At 56.4% G+C, this 13,707-nt stretch overlaps 1 protein-coding gene across 1 annotated transcript in view; it reads left to right on the forward strand.

Annotated features, from left to right (window-relative positions):
• Nucleotides 1–8,382, forward strand: part of ADAMTS8 (ADAM metallopeptidase with thrombospondin type 1 motif 8) — a 32,211-nt gene extending 23,829 nt beyond the window's left edge. The window contains exons 10-13 of the mRNA XM_006150649.2: nucleotides 1,985–2,168; nucleotides 5,114–5,286; nucleotides 5,391–5,566; nucleotides 7,241–8,382. Coding sequence (XP_006150711.1) covers nucleotides 1,985–2,168; nucleotides 5,114–5,286; nucleotides 5,391–5,566; nucleotides 7,241–7,793 — 1,086 coding nt within the window. The 3' untranslated portion in view covers nucleotides 7,794–8,382. The remainder of the gene's footprint in view (nucleotides 1–1,984; nucleotides 2,169–5,113; nucleotides 5,287–5,390; nucleotides 5,567–7,240) is intronic.
• The last annotated feature ends 5,325 nt before the right edge of the window (nucleotides 8,383–13,707 follow it).

Consider the following 13,707-nt stretch of genomic DNA (forward strand, 5'->3'; position numbering starts at 1 on the left):
CCTGGACACCATTTCAAGGGGAAAAGAGAGAGTTCACCCACCCATCCCCAGAAGCAGACCAAGGTTGGCATGAAACCAGCCTTGAGATGATGTTTATCATGGATGATTTTCAAGGAGAAAAGACAGATCATCAAGGGACCAGCAGTTGGCGAATGGCTATGCCGCTGGACTCCCACGTAGTCGACCACGGTTTGAGTCCCAGACCTGGTGGCTTAAACTCACGCCAGGCGTGTGTGCATGCGTGCCCAAGATCCTGAGAGGAGAAGGGATTGTGGTGTGGCCATTCCCCCGAGGGGTTCTGTTTCTCTCTGTCTCTCTCTTTCTGGCGAGTGCATGCGCTCTATAGCAAAAACCCCTCAAAAAAAAAAAAAAAAAAAAGATCATCAACTAGTCTATGCATACAGAAGCTTATCTTTGTAAAATAAAATCCTGGGAACCAGCAGTTAGCGTAATGGCTATGTCGCTGGATTCCCATGTAGTCGACCGCGGTTTGCATCCCAGACCCAGTGGCTTAGAACTCACGCCGGGCGCGCGTGCGTGCGTGCCCAAGATCCCGAGAGGAGAATGGAGGAGAAAGGGATTGCGGCGTGACCATCCCCCCTGGGGGGTGATTTCTTGCTTTCTGCCTCTCTGTCTCTCTCTCTCTCTCTGGCGAGCACACGTGCCCTATAGCAAAAAAAAAAAAAAAAAAGAAAAAAAAACTCTCAAAAAAATAAAATAAAATAAAACCCTAACGTCATTAGGAGTACACATTTAGGGAAGTACCACAGGACGTTACAAGAAGCATGGCAGTGGTTTATCTGGGTAGTGCTGTTCTTAAACCATGTTACCTTCTTTTTACACATGTCTGTATTTTTGGCTTTTTAAATAAGCAAGTATTTCTTCTGTCATTTAAAAACTTTTTAAAATGTATTCCATGATTGAACTGACAGAGGCACACCACCCCCAAGGGGGTCGTGACACCACAATCCACCCCCAGTCCAGCCAGCCCGGATCGTGGGTACAGGCAGCCCTCTGTGTGGGCCGGCCCCATGAGCACCTGTTCTCCTGCCTTGCCGCTGCTGGGCTACACGTTCTGATGACTTCCTGCCTTGCCACTGCTGGGCTACACGTTCTGATGACTTTTTTCTTTTTGTTTGGTGTATGTTTTGCCTTAGAACATTGCGCTCGCAAGAGAGAGTCAGAGAGTGGGAGGGAAAGTGAGAGATCACTGCCAGAGGAAATGGCCATGCCGCAATCTCTCCTCCATTCTCCTCCCGGGATCTTGGGTATGCACACGCACGCACACGCATGCACACGCACCTGGTGTGAGTTTCAAGCCACCCAGTTTGGGACTCGAACTGCAGCTGGCCATGTGGGAGTCCAGTGACATAACTGCCATGCTATTTGCTGGCCCCACATACTCTGATAACTTTTTAAAAATTATTTCTATTTGTACACTATGTACCTTGCAAGGGCAAAGCTTTGCTCTCATAGGTCAGAAGTACAATGAGAAGCAATTCTGTTTCCTCCAGGTGTCGTCCTCACGCTGGCACCAGGTGGACAAGCACAGCACTTCCCAGGCACTACTCCTTCAGGCCGGGAGTCTCCTCCTGGGCGCTGGGACCTCCTGGCAACCTCATCTTCACTGCAGCCTCTACCCACTCGGTGCTAGTAGCAACGGCCTCCCCGGGTGGGGACCACAGTGTCTCCAGGCATTGCCGACTGTCCCCGGGACAGCCATGGGGAATTGGGCCATGAACGGCTGATGCATTCCCGTAAGAGGTTCTCATTCCTTCAACGAGGCTCTGCCGGCACCGTACGAAGGGGCGAGCAGTGTGGGGGTCCGTGTGAACGCACCCAGCAGTCTGTCCACAGAGTGCAATTGAGCTGACCACACAGTCACTAGGCAAACGAGCCCCAGGGCACCAAGGTGGGCAGTCAGGGCCAGCCTGGAAGCCCCTCGCCTGCTCCTCCTGACTCAGCAGGGCATTGTGTGTTACAGGCTGTGGTGGATGGAGGCTGGGCCCCATGGGGGCCCTGGGGACAATGCTCCCGGACCTGCGGAGGAGGTGTGCAGTTTTCACACCGGGAGTGCAAGGACCCCGAGCCTCAGAACGGAGGAAGATACTGCCTGGGCCAGAGGGCCAAGTACCAGTCCTGCCACACAGAGGAGTGCCCCCCTGATGGTAACCGCCACTCGGCTGCACCCGCAGAGCGCTGCTCTGTCTGCTGCCACAGATCCCGAGGAGGGGTCGGGGCTCCTGGGAGGCGGGGTGATCAGACTGAGATGGGCTTGGGGGCTGCCCTCAGGGACTCAGAACAGCTCTCAAGTGTTGGGGTATCTGGCAAATCCAGGAGAACCCAATCAGACTGCTTGGGGAGGGGCCTTTGCAGAGGGCTTAGCGTCTAGGATGATAATCCTCCCAGAGGCACCCAGCCCGCCTCTGTGTGCAGGACAGAAGCCTTTTCCAAAGCAAGTCTCAGAGCCAAACCTCCAAGGTCTTTCCAGCAGCACTCAGCCCAGGCGGAGGGGGTTCTGAGCCCAATTCCCACGCACGTTCCTTCTGCCCATCTTCCCTGAGGGTGGGCAAGGGAACCTCCCAGGCAGCAATGCCACCACCACCTCTTGGCGTGTTGTGGTTTAGCGCCCGCTGGAAAGCACACACGTACTTAGCGGGGCGCAGCAGACATGCGAGAGGACATCGGGAGGTTTCCTCGCCAGCCCGTCCAGCTCCCCTTGTGCAGTTCTGGGAAGTCTTGGCAGGCAAGAAAAGACAAGCAGAGCTCTCAGGGAGACAGCCAAGCGCAAAGCGCTCTGGCATCAGGCTGCCGCACGGCTGTAGGCTTTGCGGTTTTGCAAGATGGGAAGAATCGGCAATGGCAGAGGCTCTGGGAGGCTGTTCCAGCTGCGAGGGTTTGCCTGGATGTGGGTGAAATGTTCTTGGAAAGGGGAGAGTGTAAGGTATGAGGCGGGCATGGACAGGGGCCAACGCAGTGTCAGCTGTATTGGCTGGTTCACGTAAGCATTCTTTTGTACCTCTGGTGTGTCTAGAACTGTGACAGATATCATAAATGACGAAGTTGTACAAGGCATGGTGTCTCCCCAGACAGCTCAGGTCTAATCAGAGACCCAATTTACACAGCAGTGAAGGCCTAGTCGACGAGGCACGGGGCCTAGGTCTGCAAGGAATCCGGAGTAAGGAAAAGCCTGGGTGAGGGCAAAGGTTTAGAGGGGAGTTCAGACAGGGGAGGCCTGAGGACTGAGATGCGGCAAGGTGGGAGAGGACAGGCCAGGAGGGGAGGTGTGAGAAGGGGTCTGGGTCACTCGGGTGGAGTCAAGTAGGTCACAAAGGTTCTTGGAGGCTGAAGCAGCATGGGCATTGTCGATGCCAGCCCCTCCACACCGCTCAGAACCCCACCTGATGCAGAATCCGGCAGGGGTGGGAAATGAAGCACGGCGCCTGGTCGGGGGACTCCCCACAGGCCATTCAGCCACATGGAGTGGAGGGCCTCAGTAGGAAGGGCAGGTTTTAGGGAAAACACCCACATCTTTTTGTTCATTTCTCCCATCAGCAAGAGAAACAGAGACAGAGAAACAGTTCCCCCAACAATGTCTCAATGCCACAAGCCACTCCTGGCCTCAACCAGCCCTGGCTCAGGGGTGCATGTGTGTCCGGTGTATCCAGGGAGGTCTCTAGACACAGACCCGGAATCTCCCAGTGGGTCAGGCTCACAGAGCACGTGCTACCACTGTGCCCCCATCTGTCCCCCACGTCCACACCTTGTTCACGTGGCCTGGTCTGGAAGCGGCGTGCAGCTGGTGTGCCAGGAGGCCGTTCTGTGCAAGAGATGGGAGTAGGTGCCACATGAGGCCACGAGAGCATGGGACGGTGAGGGTAGGATGTGGGCATTTCAAGTCGCAGGTTGTCCCTAATTCAAGAATCTGAAATGCCCCAAAACCCCAAACCTCCTGAGCACCGACATGCCACCGCAGGAGGAAATTCCAAACCTGGCCCCTTGTGCGGGTCACAGCCGAAATGCTGCAGTACAGAAACACCGTATAAAGTTACCTTCAGGCCTGCGGACGCGGTGCCTGTGCAACACTGAAATTTAGTGTTTAGACTTGGGTCTCTTCCCCAAAGTACCTCATAATGCACATGCAGATGTTCCAAAATCTGAAAAGATTGGAAATCCAAAACACGCTGACCCAAGCATCTCAGATAAGAGATTCTGAGCCTGAATCACCAAGTGAAAATGGAAGCCACTGGTGGGGACGTGTGGAGCCTGGCCTTGCTGAGTGGGAGAAAGCAGCAGTTCAGTGAGGGGTCTTCGACAGTGCATGGAAAAGGGGTATTATGAGAAAGTGCCTGGATTTCGATTTTTTAAGAGAGATTTTTGCTATAGGGCACATGTACTTGCCGGAGAGACAGAAAGTGAGAAATCACCCCCAGAGGGGATGGCCACTCCACTATCGCTTCTCCATTCTCCTCTGGGGATCTTGGGCATGCACGCACACACGCCCAGGGTGAGTTTTAAGTCACAGGTCCAGGACTCGAACCACAGTCAACTACATGGGAGTCTAGTGATATAACCATTACACCACCTGCTAGTCCCGATTTTGATGTTTTTTGCGGTTATACTTTAATTCCATTTCCCACCAACCTTCTAAAGTCCCATAGACAAAGCGAGCTTGGGCACCCAGAACTGCCAAAGTGGGATGTGGGGGACTGACGCTTGAAACGGAGCCTGGGAGTCTTTGGTCACGCATCCAGTGTCACCGAGGAGGTCGGGCTTGAACATAAAAGCAGACTCCTGAGATCACGCCATGCCCTCCCACACTTGCCGAGTTGTCCTCACCGCCTGTTTTTCCTAGTGTGAAATAGAATGACAGTCTCCAGATGGGTGTGCACGTGGCCCAGAAAGCCCAGTGAGAGGCTGAGGGCTCCTTTCCTGGCCCCTGAGGCCCCCACATGCATCAACGTTAGGCTGTCCAGGAACGCTGGGTGCCGAGGGTGCTAGGCCTATGTCCTCAGGTTGAGCCCAAAGCCAAGGGGGGAAGGTGCTGGCCCGGCGCTCTCCCCCGGGCCCAGCCTGCTTCAACTCTGTGTGTCACTCGGCTTCTTGCTCCCAGGGAAGAGCTTCAGGGAGCAGCAGTGTGAGAAGTACAACGCCTACAATTTCACCGACATGGACGGGAATCTCCTGCAGTGGGTCCCCAAGTACGCAGGCGTTTCCCCCCGGGACCGCTGCAAGTTATTCTGCCGAGCCCGGGGGAGGAGCGAGTTCAAAGTGTTTGAGGCCAAGGTGAGCATCGGCAGGACCCAGGCCCAGACGGGGAGGCAGGCTGGCAGTGCCCGCCACCAGCCAGAACACCCTGCTGCCCTCACCACCTCTCTTCCCCGCTGCAGGTGATCGACGGGACCCTGTGCGGGCCGGAGACTCTGGCCATCTGTGTGCGTGGCCAGTGCGTCAAGGCGGGCTGTGACCACGTGGTGGACTCACCCAGGAAGCTGGACAAGTGTGGGGTGTGTGGGGGCAAAGGCAACTCATGCAGGAAGGTCTTCGGGTCGTTCAGCCCGTCCAGGTGCGTCTCCCCAGGGGCGCCGTCCAAGCTAAAAGAACGTCCTGGGCTTTGGGCTATGACAGGCCCAGGTCTGCGCTGAGGCTGCTGCATCCAAGCTGTGTGGATTGGGAGATTCTTGGAGCTTCTGCACTGTTTCTTTGCATGACGTCAGCAGGCACCTCTGTCTGGGAGTTGTGAGGATCTCGTGAGGTGGGAGGTGCAGAGCACGAGGCAGTCTATAGACAGGACAGACCCCGGGGCAGCCTGGAGCAGGCGGCCACACGATGGGCAGCTTGGCCTCCATCAGGCCGCAGCGGCCAGTATGGACCTCGCCAGGCCTGTTCGGGAAAGGCCACCATGCCGGGAGCCTGGAGCCCTGTCCCTCTGCAGGCAGATCCTCCAAGAAGGGGCATGAAGGAGGGACCTCAGTGCCTTGAGTTTTCACGACTCTTTCTGTGAAGCCCTGAGGTCCCGTCCATAAGCCTCCTGGGATTTTCCAAAGGCCTTTCCCTCCTGCGGTCTCATTTGACTCCTAAAACAAGTGCGAGGTGGACAGGGCCAGCGCTATCGTTTCCCATTGTATCCATTCCCATCTTCTAAGGGGACACCGATGGTTAGTGACAACCAGCGAGGGAGCCCACGGTTAAGGCTTGATGATTCTGCTTCCAGCCGCCCATGAGATTCCTGCGGAGGAAATGCCGCTTGGGGTTTCACGTGAGCCACACTGCTATGGGGCCGTAGTCCTTGGCCATAGGAACACGTCCGTCCTCCCGCAGCTCCCTCTGCAAGCCTCTGAGTTTGGGGAAAGCATTCCCTTGTGGGATCCTGCCTAGTGAAGCTTACCCACCTTGCCCTCTCTCATCTCACCAGTCTCAGAGAACAGAGTCAGCCTATAACATACAACTTATGAGTCTTTCCACACTTAGACCCAAAGGATGTGGAGGAGGAAAAAAAGCAGTGTGGGCTGCTGAGCCCCTGAGCCGTGTCCAGGGCATGCGACATGCAGCCTGCCGTTCTGAGCAGCCTGCCCAGCTGGTGCATGGTGGCGACGCTGAGACGCTTCAGCCACCCTCCTCCAGGTCTTGGCTTTCTTCCCGGGTCCCCAGGAGGCAACAAAGAACAAGTTCCCCCTGCCACAGGAAGCCCGGTCCTACAGCACCTGGTGGCTTCCTGAACAGCATCCGGGCACCCAGAAGCAGAGGCCTCCGAGCGGCTCCAAGGAAGAGGCTCTTCCTCTATCCCACCTGAGGCCACGCTAACCAAGCCAACTCAGGTGCTGGGAGAGCCCTCTGCTCAGGCTTGGGGACTGTGCGTGCGGCTTGTATGTCCACGTGGCGTGAGCTCTGGTGTGGAGGCGGCCATGCAGTTTTCCACGCAGAGTCTGAGGCCTCAGGGACCAAAGAGGTGCCCATCTGTCTGATCGGTGCAGCTTTTATTCCTCTCTGGGTTCTCCTCTCTGAGCCAGTAAGAGCCACAGAACTAGTCCCCCACCCCCCAACACCTGAAACACGGTTGTCAGACAAAGCAAAGCCCTTTGAGGGCCCCAGCGCCAGACAGCAGCTCCCTCATTTAGGGCTCGGAGGCAGCTGCTGACATGTTTGCAGCTGTTTCTGTCGCCCCACTCCAGCCCCTGGGGCACTGTCATGACCAGGGTTCATAGCCACTGTCCTAAGGGTGTCTTTCTCTTCCTGTCAGTTATGGCTACAGTGACATTGTCACCATCCCAGCTGGTGCCACCAACATTGACGTGAAACAACGGAGCCACCCGGGGGTTCAGAACGACGGCAACTACCTGGCACTCAAGACTGCGGACGGGCGCTACCTGCTCAACGGCAACCTGGCCGTCTCCGCCATCGAGCAGTACATCCTGGGGATCAGCCGCGCAATGAACACGGTGGGTAGGCTGCAGAGCTTCCGGCCCCTGCCCGAGCCTCTGACTGTGCAGCTGCTCACCGTCCCTGGCGAGGTCTTCCCCCCCAAAGTCAAGTACTCCTTCTTCGTTCCCAACCACGTGGACTTCAGCCCTGGCAACAGCAGGGAGAGAGCGACCACCAACGTCATCCAGCCGCTGCCGCACGCGCACTGGGTGCTGGGCGACTGGTCGGGGTGCTCGGGCACCTGTGGAGCCGGCTGGCAGCGGCGCAGCGTGGAGTGCAGGGACCCTTCCGGCCAGGCCTCTGCTGCCTGTGACAAGGCTCTGAAACCCGAGGATGCAAAGCCCTGTGGAAGCCAGCCGTGCCCCCCGTGACCCACTGGAGCTCTGGGTGCAGACCAGGGCCCCGCTGAGGTGACCCTGTGCACTGAGGAGGCACAGCCACCCAGGCCTCCGCTGCTACAGTCCTCGGGGACTGCAGGAGAGGGAGGAGGAGAGGGGGTGGAAGACAGAGACGGCCTTGCTCGGGTTCGAGGCATCGGTTACAAGGTGAAAGTGCACTTATTGACCCAGACAGGGCACAGCCAGCCTGTCACAGAGGAATAGCAAAGTTCGCGGAACAGTTCTTCCTGTTTGGTTCCCCTGATAAGCAGTCTACCTCAGAGGGGAAAACTTCGCTAAGAGCGGTGAGATTGGGGCGGGAGTGGGGGAACGTCAGAGCCAGAGCCACGGCTCCAAGCAGTCCTCGGGAACAACCCAGACCACCCCGCGGGAGCAGCCATCGCCCAGAGGCCTCACCACTTCCCTGGAGAGCAGGCTCTGGGCTCGCAGGTGCTGCCTGCAGGGGTGGAGTCGCTTCAAGTATTTATGCAAATGTGTCCCTGAACTAAAGTGTGATCTTGTGCCAACACTGTGGTCCGGTCTGGTTCATTATTTCTTTGGAAAGGATGAGGGGGTGAGAGCCCAAGGATGGAGTCAGCCCGGGTCAGCTCACCCGAGCACACCCTGGGCGGCGGCCTGCCCGAGCCCTCTTGCCCAGCCAGTGCTGGAATATGGCAACCACCTTGCGTTCTGACAGCCCTGCTCCGTCTGGCCCCCAGACCACCTTCTAGCTGCACTGCCAAAACCAGTGGTTCCGGCAGCAGGGGGCATTCGGATCAGCTGGCTAAGACGCAGACCGCCGAGCTGGGCCATGGTGCAGGGGCAAACACAGTGCTCTGCAAGGCAGACCCCCCAGAGATGCCGCATTCCCAGCCGGAGCCCCTCAGGGTGCCGGGCATGTGTGTACCACGTCTGGGGCAGGTTGAGGTAGGGTGGAGCGCAGGGGCAGGACCCTGTCAGGGGTGATGTGTTCATCTGTCCTGCTCATGGGAGATACAGACTATTTTTTACTGTAAGTGCTGCCGAAGCAAGCACACGAACTTTAATAAATAAATTAATTAAATAGCCCGAGTTTTGGACCCAGTCGGGTAGAGGACTGAGAATCTGCATTTCTAATGAGGTCATGAGGCTGCTGATCGAGGGACCACATCTGCAAACCTCGATGCTAGAGAAACCGTTCAACTCGGAAATCGCAACAGGTGCGCGATGCCTCCAGGCAGTGATTCTCGGGGAAGAATGTCCCGCGCTCTCTGCGAGCCTCCCTGTCACTGTTTTACATGCTGGCCTGCCTTGCTTGGTTTTAGCCAGAGGCACAAGATTCTCTTAGGATCTTAGGAATTCCAAGCCTGTAACTAAACCATCCCGACCTCAGCACCTGCTCCCCACCCCAACCCTGCCAGCTTCCATCCGCTTCTCCCAACGCTCCTGGCCTGAGCAACTCACTCCTGTCCCAGGGAGCCCTTTGACCCAAGTGCATTCCGCACCAGGAACCTGAGCTCTTCTGAGAGCCTCCCAGACGCCCTGGACTGCCTCCGAGCTCTCCTGTCTCCCGTGGCGCAGAGAAGTGGTCTAGGTGGGTCTCCCAGCTGGTCTGGTGTAGACGGAACTAGAGGAGAAATGGGCGACATCGACAGATGACAAGCTCGCAGACAAGGGGACGTGCCTGGATCTTTTTCCACCCTCTTGGGTCCCTTCACCCTTCCTTTCAGATTTCTCTCAAAGCACCCTGAAATGCACGGTGACGCAGGCAGAGGGGGCGCTGTGTAGGCTCTGAAGTGAACAAGGACTCAGACCCCTGGGGCTCAAGGTGAGGCCAACAGGATTTCAGGCCCCGTTCCCCTTAGCTGGTCTCTACCGGGTGGCACTGGCATCGGGTTGACCCCTTCTCCCTGTGTGCCAACTCTCCGTGTGGAGGCGGGGTTTCCCTAGACCAAGCGCGAGTGCACGCACACACAGGCTCGCTGTCAGCGACTCGTCACAGCAGACTGCCTCCCTGCGTGCCCTGGTCTGTCGGGGCTGATGTATGTGTGTTTCTGCGGCTCTTCTCCTCCCCTGTCTCACTCGTCTAAACAATCAAAGCCAAGTGTGTCCCCGTTAACGCCCCCCACCAGCTGCCCCAGCCTCCTGCCTGCATCCTTACCAGGCCAGGCTTTCGCCCTGGAGGCATGCTGGCAGCAGAGTCACCGATGTGCAAAGCAGAATGGAATCCTCCTTGGCTCTGCTCTGCTGTGTGGGCTCAGCGAGGCTCACAGAATACATACTTGTCTGTGTGTGGAAATCCCACAGCTGCAGCTGAGGGACTTGGAGGACAGATCCGCACAGGGAGCCTGCCACACTGGCCCTGGCCATGCACGACCCCCCTTCCAGCCCCGAGCATGAAAGACTGTCCCGTCTGCCGAGGCTGTGCCTTGCCCACTGGTGCCCTAGTGGTCTGCTGATGGAGTCCCACAGCCCTGACTGGGCGGCAGCATGGCTGTTGACCTGCACCCTCCGAGCACCTGCCAGACCGTCTCAAAGGTGGTACGCCAGCACCAACGTTCGGCTCCAGGGCCGGCCCCAAGCATAAAGGTTAAGCACTGTGCACTGGGAGCAGGACCCCGGGTGGCCAGCAGCCATTTGAACCGGGGCCCTGGCGGCCTGAGAAACACAGTAGGCATGTGTGTGTGCACGCCTGAACCCTGACTAGGAGGAAAAGGAACCACGGTGTGACCACACTCCACTGGGGAGTGCTCTCTCATTTAAACTCACACACCCTCTAGCAAAAATAAACAAGTAGAAAATAATTTTTTTTTTTTAAAGAACAAAGTTCATTTCCAGTCCACTAAGGTAAGTGCATTCTCATCTGGAATTCTCTCTGACCTTCTTCCCTGCGGCTGACCAGAGAGCTGGTGCAGTTACGCATGCGCGGCCCTGCGGTCCCAGCCCCTGTGCAGACCAGCCATGTCTTCCAGGTGGCCTGCAGGGCTGGTGGGGCCACCGCGCTGGACCCACTCCTGCCTCTAGTGAGGTCCACTAGGCTCCACGAGGGGACTTCGCAAAGGTTGTGGGCCAGCAGGTAGCATGGTGATTAAGGCACTGGACACTCCTACATGGCCAACCACGGTTCAAGTCCTGGACCTGGTGGCTTACTTTCCCACCCCCACCCCCACCCCCCCCATCTCTCCCTGGTCAAATTAAAATAAATAAATGACTAAATAAATAAATAATTTTTAAAAAGAAATTAAATAAATAAATAAATAAAGGTCGTGGAAAGAGGGAATTGAAGTGCGAGTTCATTTTTACACTGATCACCTGGAATCCGAGCACAGTCCCTTCACCCTGCACATCCACCAGCAACTCTGGGAGTGCCCTCGTATGTCCTTCATGTTTGGACTTTTTTCAAGAGAATTTTTTTTTTCTTTTTTTGCTATAGGGCGTGTGCGCTGGCCAGACAGACAGAGACAGACAGAAAGTGAGAAATCACCCCCCAGGGGGGATGGTCACGCCACAATCCCTTCTCCTCCATTCTCTACGAAGGACCCTGGACATGTATGCACACGCGCCCAGCATGAGTTTCAAGCTGCCATGTCCAGGACTCAAACTGCTTTCAGCCATGTGGAAGTCCGGCAATGTAACCATTATGCCCTCTGCGGGTCCCCATGTTGACCTATTTAATCAAGGGGGCCCTCTTAAAAATTTTTTTTTACTGGGAACCAGCAGTTAGCGTAATGGTTATGTCGCTGGACTCCCACATAGTCGACCGCGGTTCGTGTCCCGGACCCGGTGGCTTAAAACTCACACTGGGCGCGTGTGCGCTCTCAAAAAAAAAAAAAAGGTTTTTTTACTTAACTTTATGTATTTATTTATTTATCTATTTATTTTCATTTGACCAGAGAGGGACAGAGTGTGAGGGGGAGAGAAAGAGAACGTGAGAAAGCAAGCTGCCAGGTCCAGGACCCAAACCGTGGTCAGCCATGGGGGAGTCCAGTGCCCTTAACCACCATGCCGCCTGCCAGCCAAGAGGGCCCTCTTAATGAGGACTGGTCCTCTTCCCTGGTGCCCAAACATGTAGCGCTTTATGTTTTCCCCAAGCGCCCTTCCTGTTCTCTAACCTTTCTTCAAAACGACAACAAAGAACAGGAACGATGGGGAAGTTCTTACAGGTATGTGGGCTTGTCTTTGTCTCGGTATTCCCTCTGTGTCCACAGACAGAGCAGGCTAGCGACCGCTGCACTGGGGAACCCAAGGCAGGTCCCACACATGCTTCTTCCCCACCCCAGAGGCCAGGTCTCCCCTGGCACAGTGACCTTTACTCCACAGCTCTGCCCAGATCGCCAAGTCCCTCCAGGGTCCAGCAGCATCCCCTTTGCTGTGTAGGAGTTCCAAACGGTTTCTCTGTAAAAGTGAACAGAAACGTGGAATCTACCGAGGAGATGGTTATCCTCAGGTTTCCGGAATCCTGCTGCCACAGCCTCGTCACTTTCCTAAGCCTCTGTGATGAGTTGAGGGTACAGTACTGAACATGAGGCCCAAAACACCCTGAGACAGGCTGCGCACGGTGAAGACAGAGACAGTTTTAGGTGAAGGGTCTCCTTGCCCTCTCTGCTCTGTGCCTGGTAGGAGGGAGCTCCCCAAGGGGGAAGAGGCACAGCCCTGCCTGGCTCCGCCACGGGCCAGTCCACAGCCACCCCACGGCTCTGAGTACTCTGCCCCCGGGTCAGGACAGCAGAGGAGGGGGGAGATGCCGCTGTACTGAAGCCCTGAGACACATGACAACGGTTTGCTGTCCCTGCGGCCCAGCGAGATGTCTATGGGACATGCCCCCCTGTGCTCCTCTGGCCAGGTCTGCAGCTTTGGGAGAGCCGTGAGCAGAACATGAAAGAGAAAGAAGCCACCCACCCCCACGGCTGCCCCAAAGTATTAAAAGATCATCAAAATAGCAAAGACTGTGGTCACGTCAGCTTACACATGAAAATACTCTAAACGGTACAAGGCAGGACGCTGAGCAGAACCAACGGTTAGGGTCCCCGGGAAGCCAAGTGGTTGGGTTGGGACGCCATGCCATCACAGTCCCATCTTGTCGCTTCCAGGCAGGTATCTGCATTCTGGGTCCACAAGGGGCCGGACTTAACATTGGTGCGCCCCGGACAACTTATGGCATGTCTCCCTTGGCAGATGGGGAGCTTCTCTGACGCTCCTCGTGGGAAGTAGCTGGTCTTCATTACAGGTGAATGTCTGCTACCCCACACCCCTCAAAATAGCCACGGCCCCAGCACTGGCAGGAAAGAGGGGACGCCCGATGTCCAAGACATTCTGAACCGCGGTGCTGTAGCAGGAGACAGAAAGCCACTGCCTCCTCCAGAACACCCGTCCCCTCGGGCCCGGGCTCAGGGAGGAGACGGGACGCTGGTGAGCCTTCCATCCCTGTGAGCTGCCCAGCCCACCCGAGGCAGATACGCGATTGCCCCGGAAAGGAGAGCGCAGAGGAGCCTTCCCCAGACACCCTCGTCCTCATTCCAAACATCTTGGTAAGTCCCCCGGGCACTGAAGAATTTGTCTTTAGCCAAACACAACTTCCTGTTTCTAAGAAAGGGAAGGGAAAAAAAAGAGTTGAAAGCGTTTTAGACACTGGAGATTTCGAGTTTCTGTAAACGCAAATGAATCAGAAACATGTGGAATACATTTCTCCGGAAGTAAGGAGAGATGCTGTGAGTTCCTCTTGCTGGACCAGAAAGTGGGAAGAGACTGGGGGCGGGGAGGTGCTCCCAATGCGGAAAGGAGAGGAGCAAGCCTCGTGCTCATGCTCGTCAGATCAGAGAGGCCCCCAGCGATGGCGGGTCCGAGGCCCCTCCCAAGGTCACATCCCCAACTTGCTCGTTACTCAGAACTCCACCCCCAAGTCACAAATTCACCCCCAGCACAGCTCCTC

This window comes from Tupaia chinensis, unplaced genomic scaffold (genome assembly GCF_000334495.1).
Source record: "Tupaia chinensis unplaced genomic scaffold, TupChi_1.0 Scaffold000292_1, whole genome shotgun sequence".
NCBI lineage: Eukaryota > Metazoa > Chordata > Mammalia > Scandentia > Tupaiidae > Tupaia > Tupaia belangeri.